Source organism: Sinocyclocheilus grahami, unplaced genomic scaffold, assembly GCF_001515645.1.
Source record: "Sinocyclocheilus grahami isolate Dianchi unplaced genomic scaffold, SAMN03320097.WGS_v1.1 scaffold371.1, whole genome shotgun sequence".
Lineage (NCBI taxonomy): Eukaryota > Metazoa > Chordata > Actinopteri > Cypriniformes > Cyprinidae > Sinocyclocheilus > Sinocyclocheilus grahami.
In genome coordinates this window covers 922,655-932,500 of record NW_015505550.1, presented here as the reverse complement: position 1 = coordinate 932,500, position 9,846 = coordinate 922,655, and the positions used below count along the sequence as shown (strand labels likewise).

The window sequence follows — 9,846 nt, the reverse complement described above, 5'->3', positions numbered from 1 at the left end:
ATTTACTCACCCTCATGTCGTTCCAAACCTGTATGAGTTGCTTTCTTATGTTGAACACAAAAGAAGATATTTTGAATATTGTTGCCATTGACTTCCATAGTATTTTTTTCCTACTATGGAAGTCAATGGCAACCACCAACGGTTTGATTACCAGCAATCTTCAAAATATCTTCTTTTATGTTCAACATATGAAAGCAACTCATACAGGGTTGGAACGACATGAGGGTGAGTAAATGATGACAGCATTTTCATTTTTGGGTGAACTATCCCTTTAAGAAACACTAAAATGATTGATAACCAGATTAATTATTAGAAAGCTAGAGAGAATAAGCTAGAGAATTAAGGACAAGACTTTATCTCTATCCTTTATCTGATGAGAAACTATCATGCAAAAGTTTGGGATCAGTAAGATCCCAAATTAATACTTTTACTCAGCAAGGACACATTAGATTGATCAAAAGTTGACAGTAAAGAGATGATTAAAACATGATTTATGTTTGAAAAATGCTGTTCTTTTGAACTTTCTATTAAACAAAATCCTTAAAAATATATCACGGTTTCCACAAAAATATTAAACCGCACAACTGTTTCGAACACTGATAATAGGAAATGTTTCCAGAGAACCAAATCAACATATTAGAATGATTTCTGAAGGAACATGTGACACTGAAAACTGGAGTAATTACTGCTGAAAATTCAGCATCACAGAAATGTTGTATTTACAGGAATAAAGTGCATTTTAAGATATATTAACAAAGAAAAAACTATTTGAAAGTAAAAATATTTCACAACGTTACTGTGTTTACTCTATTTATCAACTAAATGCAGCCTTATAAGAGACTTCTTTCAAAAACAGTCTTGCTAAAAAATCTTACCAACCCCAAACTTCTGAATAATAGAATGGTAGTGTATATAAAATATAACAATACCATTATTTATGACATGTTATCTGTCACTTTGTCTCTCAAATGCCCATTTATAATGATGAGTCAATCTCAGAATGAATTGTTTGGATAATATTTCACCCCAAGGTCAAAAGGGAAAAAAAGTATTTTCTTATTTATTTATTTTTGTATTTGACATTATTTTCATATTTTCAAGCAGTACAAATTCAGTATGATAAATGCTATCATGATATGTATTTACATTTGCAATTTACATATGTACTTCAAAATGATAGGTAATGTTAGATTTTTTGCAGCACAGTACAATAAACCTACTGAGGCAAATCCACTCAAGCAATACAGAAAGCCATTTGTGCACAGTGGTCTGGTAAAAGTTTTAAAATGAAACTGATGTGGCCATCAGAAGTGAGGTGTGGCAGCTTTGCATCACCAGCTCCTCTGTCTGTGGTGCCTCTACTGTACAGTTACTGCAGACGGTGTCCCCCTGCCTACTGCAATGACATTTGCATTTGAACTGCATTAGACAATGAGAATAAATTACATTGTCAAGAGGATTAAGACAAATATCTTAATAATTCACCTAAATGAATATATACACACAAATATATAGTCATTGAGAGATTTCTGCAGTGAAGTTGAATGACTGATGTATGTTCTGCTCTGTGTTTATTGCAGGCTGGAGAAAAACACTATCATCCCACATGTGCCAGATGTGCACGTTGTGACCAGATGTTTGGGGAGGGGGAGGAGATGTACCTGCAAGGTAATTTAAATATCATCAAATTTACATGATTTGATTCAGATACTTAAATTTGGTGATGTGTTATTAAAACAAATCTTTCAATACAATGAAGATTGTTTCTATTGTTTCTTCATTTGTAAATTATTTTAATGTGACAGTTTTGTGGATTATATTAATAAAAAAGAATAACAATATCCAATCAGAGAAAAAAAAGAATTGTTGGCTATGATAAGCAACAGTTAAAGGTGTAATAGGTGATTGTCTTCAGATACATTTTTTGTTATGCTGGTTGAAAGTCTCTTCACATCCTGATAGCAATCATTAAGTTAAGTGGTCTAAATGTATTTATCTGTATTTATATATTCTGTGGAAGGCGTAGGACCAAGAAATGTTCGTCTAATCAAAACGCTCGGTCCGAGCATTTTAATTGGATTTCCTACCTGCCTGTCAACATAGGTATTTGCATACCTCTGCTCACCCGGTTCATGCAGACAGAGCGAGAATGGCAGACAAACATTAACAACCTGGTCTTCCTTCCTGGTATTGTAGTATGTTTAAAGTTTTCTCACCGGTGAATGACACATGATGCAGCCCAGCGGTTCCCAATTCCAGTCCTCGCGCCCCCTGCTCTGCATATTTCGCATGTCTCGCTTAGTTAACACACCTAATTCAGATAACCAACTCGTTAGAATTGAACTACGTGCATGAACTGTGTTCCGATCGATGTGAAGTGTGACATAATATACCTCTGTAAATAAAAATTATTAAAATTTACGTCTCGCACACTTTAATGCCCTTTGTATGGAACATATACGCTCGCTTCGAACTGGAATCATGGCGGAATATCTGGTGATGTCCACTTCACAGGGCACTTACGGGTGAATAGAACAAACGTCGCACTTGATAAGAGATATACATGAAATGTGCAGAGCGGGGGGCCCGAGGACTAGAATTGGGAACCGCTGATGTAGCCTATTGTAGTAATGTTGTCTCTTGTATTCTGGTCTGTGAGCGTATATGCGTTCAGGAGCGTGGCTTTGGACGGCGATTGCAGGGAGGGTGGGACGTTCGCTTTCAGTGCTATCAGGCTAAAGTTAGCATTTTCCAAGATCTCCTACTGCACCTTTAAGGTTAAAGAGATGAATTTAATTTGATGATTTGTGTCAGAGCGCTGAAGGAAACATTTTCCTCTTCAAAGTTCTCAAAATTTAGACCGTGAAACCAGACAGACAGGAACAGACAAAGCTGAGGGCTACTGACAAGGATGTTTGCATCATTTGTATATGTATTAGTGTACGTGGAGTTTTATGCTTAAGAAAACACATCTGTACTCACAAAACCAAGAATGGATAGATTGTTTTGTATTTTAAACAGCAATAGACAGTTATATGGAGCTAAAAGTGCAGACCAGTCACTAAAACCAGAATACATTCCATAGTTGATGTCTTAAATTCTAAAGAACATTGACCAAATACTTATTTTCGACCATAATTTGCAAATAAATTCTTTAAAAATCCTACAATGTGATTTTCTGGATTTTTTTTCTCATTTTGTCTCTCATAGTTGAGGTATACCTATGATGAAAATTACAGGCCTCTCTCATCTTTTTAAGTGGGAGAACTTGCACAATTGGTGGCTGACTAAATACTTTTTTTCCCCACTGTATTTGACATCCTAAGATAAATGTGGTTTTATTTGTCCCACCTCAAACTTTGCAATGCTTCAGTATCTCATTTAACTCTGCACAGTGATTTACCACAGAAACTCACTGCACTGCAGTTTGTCAAAGGAGATTTATAGTCAGATGTTCTTTCAGAAAGCAGAATAAGTTAGAAGCCTTTTTTCAATCTGGCTAAAATAAAATGAAAGACTGCTGACTCATTCAAAGGGTGAATGATTGTGTTACTTAGTTTATGAATGCCAGTTGATATAGTCCAACTCCTCAGGAGATAAGTTATGCAAAATATCTTTATTGAATTAAGAACTGAAGTAGTTTAAAGATACAGTGGGCCCAAAAAAATTTAAGCCTCACTTAAAGGGGTCATATGATGCGGCTAAAAATAATTTTTTTTTGTGTATTTGGTGTAATGAAATGTGTTTATGCGGTTTAAAGTTAAAAAAACACATTATTTCCCACATTACATACAGTACATTATTGTTTCTCCTCTATGCCCCGCCTTTTTGAAACGCATCGATTTTTACAAAGCTCATCGGTCTGAAAAAGCGAGGTGTGCTGTGATTGGCCAGCTATCCAATGCATTGTGTTTGGCCGAATACCTCAAGCGTGTGACGGAAATGTTACGCCCCTCACCATACTGTGATGCCGTGTCCGGCCGGAGCGACGAGACATAAACATTAAAATCCATTACAAACAAGGCATTTGTTGCATCCAGTGGGGACATAATTACTGATTATAATGACTTATACTGTCTTTTTACGCGTTGCGTTTCGTTGCATTGCATCTCGCCACGTAAACATAAAACTCAGTCTGCATTTGTGATCGGAGAAATGACAAACAACAAGTGCTACTCTAGTCCTCTTTTGGAAGACCAAACAAAGTAGTTTCGCTTTCACAACGAAGCACACAATGTCTTCAGGACATGGCTGCAGCGTCAACAATACTACAGTGAGAATAAAAGTTACGCATTCTTTCTTTGCGTGAACATTTGGGCAGCGTAATGCAAATCTTACCCGATCGTGACGTAGGTACGTTTTAGGTAGGTGTGACTGACTCTTAACTTTTATAAAGAATATCTCTAGTGTGCGCTGAGGCCGGGATAGAGTGAGCTGAGGCGGGCTGGACTCCGCTTAGTCCACGGTGAAAGTTGATGTATTTCCTCAGCGACCAGCACAGATCAGCTCTAGGCATGACGAAGCGGATATCGTCCTCTTTTGGAAGACCAAACAAAGTAGTTTCGCTTTCACAACGAAGCACACAATGTCTTCAGGACATGGCTGCAGCGTCAACAATACTACAGTGAGAATAAAAGTTACGCATTCTTTCTTTGCGTGAACATTTGGGCGGCGTAATGCAAATCTTACCCGATCGTGACGTAGGTACGTTTTAGGTAGGCGTGATTAACTCTTAACTTTTATAAAGAATATCTCTTTGGTTTTGAGACTTTAGTGTTTGCAACTTTACAGATCTTCTTTATGCACCAAGAGCTTGTAACACTCCAAAGAGAAAGGAAAAAATTGAAATCGCATTATATGACCCCTTTAAAAATCTACACTATTGTTCATTTTTTTGGGGAAAATTTTTTTTTGAAAGAAGTGTCAACAAGGTTGCATTTATTTGATAAAAATACAGCAAAAACAGAAATATTGTGAAAAATATTAAAATTTTAAATAACTGTTTTCTATTATTCTATTTTATTTTATAATAGATAAAATTATTCCTGTGATGGCAAAGCTGAATTTTCAGCAGTCTGCAGTGTCAGATAATCTTTCAGAAATCATTCTAATATGCTGATTTGGTGCTCAGGTAACATTTCTTGTAATTATTAATGTTGAAAACAGTTGTGCTGCTTAATATTTTTGTGATTTCTGGATTTTTTGATGAATAGAAAGTTCAGAATAACAGCATCTGAAATAGTTAATATATATAAAAAAGACTTATTATAAAGTATCCTTACAAAATAAAAGTATTTCATTCTTTTAAAAATGAATCATACTGACTATAAAATATAAATTTACCTGATTTTAAAGACAATATCAAAAACATACTTTTTGAACAAAAGTTTGTCAAATGTGACATACAGTATTTATAATTAATGAGATGCACTATACCTGTGAATATCATGCTGTGTGAAGTTGAACTTGAAGGCAGCTGACCTCATAAATCCACTAATAATGACACCAGTTAGTCGAAAGTAATTGCAAAAATGGTTAAGAAAAATGAAATTCTAGCCATTTTGAGTGACTGAAGTGTCAAATACTTCTTAGGGCCACCGTATTTTTTAACAAGGACTTGCGAGTTATTTGTGTCTTTTTCTTTCACAGGTTCTTCCATTTGGCATCCTCCTTGCAGACAGGCAGCACGTATGGAGGAGAAGAGTAAGGTAAAACTAAGCAAACTGTAAAACTGTAAATGAAGACACCTGCAATCCAACATGACCAGGAACTAAATGCTCTGAAACAGTCATTTTCTTTTTGTAAATAAGGCTAATTATATATTGCACCAAAAAAAGCGCACTACTTTTTCCCACAGAAAATGGGTTGACTGAATTTTAAATACATTTTAATTAAGAAAAATGATTGAATAGTTGGTCATGGCAGCTGTTATTCAATAAGTAATGGAGAAAAGGGTTGTAATTGGGCAAATGTTCAGATGCATGTTGTTGTCGAGTGCACTTTTGGCTTTTAAAGCGCTAATTATGGTGCCTGGATCATGGCAGTGGAGTGATGCTGTACGGTCCCAGTAATATATTGTTGTTAACGGATTTACAAAATTTCTTAAGTGAATCGGGCACTAAAACAATGCAGACAGCGTGTGCAAATAAACACAGCAGATCCATGTAATTTTTATTGACTTGAATGTCATTAAAGACTGAAGTCTATGGTATTTTTTTCCTAGCAGCGAGAATGAGTGACAGCCCCTAAAAATTGATGCTTGTTTAAGATGTTACAAAATGCTCTATAGTTTAGGTAGCTGATATGCTCTGAAATATATTATGCAAAATCATCATCAACAGTAAATTCAGCTAGTTAAACAAAGGTGAGATGCAGTATGTGGAAGCGCTTCACTGTAACAACCCTTTCCGTGCAGAAACAGGTGCGGATTCAGCTCAGTGATCTCCATTCCAATGTACCTGAGCAGGTTTGTGACATGCGGCCCTCTCCTTCTGCATGAGCTTACCTCCCAACCAGCTTTTAGTTTTAATAGAATACTCACTAAAGTCCAAAATGGGCCTGTCAGGCCACCGTAGGCTACCGTCACTCCCACACAGTAGAAATCAGGAACCAAAGAACAGGTTTTAACATAATCTGGGCAGGTACTCTAAAATAAGTGTTGCTATAGAGAAGACATTGTCAGTGCATATGTAATAAGATTCTCAGTGGTTGCCTGTTGTTTGTTGATTTTAAAAATGGCAGACCATTATTGTTTTTGTTTCCAGGTGAGGAGAACCTCCTCTGAGAGCATCACCTCTGCTCCTGCCTCCAGTGCATCGGGCTCCCCTAGCAGAGTTATCTATGTAAGTGCATTTGAAAATGATTCCTTGCTTTATTACTTTTCATTTCTTCAAGATCACCACCAGTGGGCAGCAACACACAACGCTAAGAATAACTGCATGTGTAGAGAGAGTTATATATAAAGCCATAATGTTGCTCTTTCTTAAGGCAAAGCTGGGTGATGAACTTCTGGACTACAAGGACCTGGCTGCTCTTCCTAAAATCAAAGCGATCTACAACATTGACAGACCTGACATGCTCTCATACTCGCCCTATGTTAGCTACCCTGTGGAGGATAGGACTTTTGGAGAGGTACATACACACACACGCTCATACAGACTTACATGAGGGAATAACAAATACATGTCCTCTATTTGCGGTTTCTCATTTTTGACAGTTTTTTGTCTTTTATAGGTGACTTAAAAGCAAAAGGATAGCATAATTACTCGTATGACAGCTACAACATTTGTTACAATAATGCCATTTTTAAATGTACTCATCTTTACTCATCATCCAACATCATTGCAACATGGCTTTTGGCTCATCATTTCACTAATTAATTGATGTATTACAGTAGTTTCAGTCATATAACTTAGTTAGGAGGAAATCTAATTTTTTCATGAACATATCTATCATTGCATTCAAGTCCATCTTACTCATTAGCTTTCTTTGTTTACAGTCACCGCAGCAACTCACCCCTACTCCAACTGAGGTATAGTAGAGTTGACATGAAGAAACAGGACTTGTTATTGTTTCAGTGGGTCTCGTTCACTAATTATGGCATATAAATTGTGTTCTTCTATTTATACAAGGTTCTTATTTTAATTTCTGATTTTTATGCAGAATCTGTGCCAGATTAATAATGTGTTGCTCTGAAATACATAGGGAGTATTAATAAATAATTTGCCATTAATAAACATTAGAATACATTTACTGAACTTGATGAATCACAATTCTGAAGTGATTACACACAAATATGTGCATGATTAGTGAACGAGACCCTGTGTTTCCTCATATTTTGTGAACAGTTGTTTGTGAAGTAGAACAGTTATTGTGTGTTTTTCACCATTTGAAAACTCTGCGGTGTAATCACTCAATGATCAGCCTATTACTAGTTAGGACTGATTATTGTAAACTGGTCACATCTGTGTTTCTTTTCCAGCTTTATAGTCTCCTGCTGTGTGTCCCAGTGCCATAGTGATTACCGCTTAACATTGTTAATTATATACTGAAATACTGTCTGTTTGTTTGTAGGGAGATGGGGAAAAGTCTCCCCGGCAGAGGAGGCCCTCCAGCCCCAGCTCCAACAGCTCTGTAGGGGGTTATGGCCGCTATACGCCTTCCCGCTCACCTCAGACCTACAGCAGACCAGGTATCCCTCCACATACATCATGACACTTACATGGACACAAAGCACTTCCTATAAGCAACTTATGGTTAAAACAATTTTTCTTCTTTCCTGTCACTTTTTTGGCATTTGTACTTTTTTTTTCTCTAGCTTCTGTACTACACAAGCTCTTTACACTCTGCAGTGCGGTAATGCAAGTATTGTTGGCCAGTTTATGATAAATTGCTTATGTTCCTCATTTTAGGTTAGATTTTAGATTTTTATATATAATATTATATTATAATGTTTATTATTTATATTAATTAAATTATATATATTATATATTGTTATTTGATATATTATTTCACTAATTTAATTATTGCTAGAAAGAATCAACATAAAAAGGTAAATTAGTTAATTAAAAGCGGTTTCAGCCCAAATTTGTGCACAATGTATATTTATCTATTATATACTATGTATATTTATACACTACCATTGAAAGGTTTGGGGTCAGAAAGTTTTTTTTTCGTACTTTTATTCATCAAGGATAATACATTTATTAAAAGTTAACACAATTGAAAATTTATCAAAAGTAAACAATAAAAAAACGTAAGATTTCCGTTTCAAAGAAATGCTGTTCTTTTGAGCTTTCTGTTCATCAAAGAATTTATCATCAAAAATATTAAGGAGCACCACCATTACTGAATGAAGCAGGGAAAAAAAGTATTAACAAGCATTAAGCGTCACAACTGTTTTCAACATTGTTGTATTAAAATCAGCTTTTGTACAGCATTTCAAATCACCCACTTAAAGGGGTCTTGAACAGCCTTTTTATTTTATGTTGTACTGTTCTCTGAGGTCCACTTATAATGTTATAAAAAAATTTACATCAGAAAACATAATTTAGAAGTAATAGGCTATTTTCTGTCCTGTTTTGACCCCCCTCATCGGAACGCTCTGTTTGAATAGGCGTGGCGTATTGTAGACTCGGAAGTAACACCCACTGCTATGATTGGCTAACAGTTGTGTATGTTTGACAGCCTACATCCTTCATAGATAAACACTGCTGTGATTTAGATTAAAAATGCATAAATACTCGGTACATATCAAACGATCTGTAATAACAGACAAAGCAATAGTGATCACGTTATAAAAACAGTTACTCCCGCTTGTGTGGTGCGACATTACTGTTGGATCCAATATTTTCGGCAAAGCATCCTTTAGTTTTAGTCTTTCTGTGTTGAATTGTGCCTTGTTTGTAAACGAACCCATGCTGAAATGAAAGGAACAAAGGACCAACTTCTTACTGACGTGGTCTGTAACTTCATTAAAAATAAAGTTCAATTACTCTTTCCTAATGTTGGGATCAGAAGGAAGGCAATGCAAAGACTGTGGTTTTCCTCAACTTGGCAATGTACATTGTCTTGTTGTCTTTGGAGCCATCTTTATCGTTTGATTTCTGTGTAGACCTGCTTTTGCCTCTCTCGTTATTTACACTACATGTGCGAATCGGTGGGTGGCGCTAAATAAGCAGTGCTGTAGAAGCAGGCGTTGATCTTCTGTGGAGGCGGTGCTTAGCCACACTATTATGTCATAAAGTGACACATTCCACAACCTGTCGTTTTTCAATATAAAGGGCCTTTCGCACCGCAGGAACCTTTTCATAGTACCAGAACTAATTGTGGTACTACCCACTTTTC

At 36.1% G+C, this 9,846-nt stretch overlaps 1 protein-coding gene across 1 annotated transcript in view; it reads left to right on the top strand.

The window, feature by feature from the left end:
* The first annotated feature begins 1,173 nt into the window (after positions 1 to 1,173).
* Positions 1,174 to 9,846, top strand: part of LOC107549404 (actin-binding LIM protein 2-like) — a 20,688-nt gene continuing 12,015 nt past the window's right edge. The window contains exons 1-8 of the mRNA XM_016230472.1: positions 1,174 to 1,272; positions 1,581 to 1,668; positions 5,650 to 5,708; positions 6,416 to 6,466; positions 6,765 to 6,842; positions 6,988 to 7,131; positions 7,499 to 7,531; positions 8,074 to 8,191. Coding sequence (XP_016085958.1) covers positions 1,174 to 1,272; positions 1,581 to 1,668; positions 5,650 to 5,708; positions 6,416 to 6,466; positions 6,765 to 6,842; positions 6,988 to 7,131; positions 7,499 to 7,531; positions 8,074 to 8,191 — 670 coding nt within the window. The remainder of the gene's footprint in view (positions 1,273 to 1,580; positions 1,669 to 5,649; positions 5,709 to 6,415; positions 6,467 to 6,764; positions 6,843 to 6,987; positions 7,132 to 7,498; positions 7,532 to 8,073; positions 8,192 to 9,846) is intronic.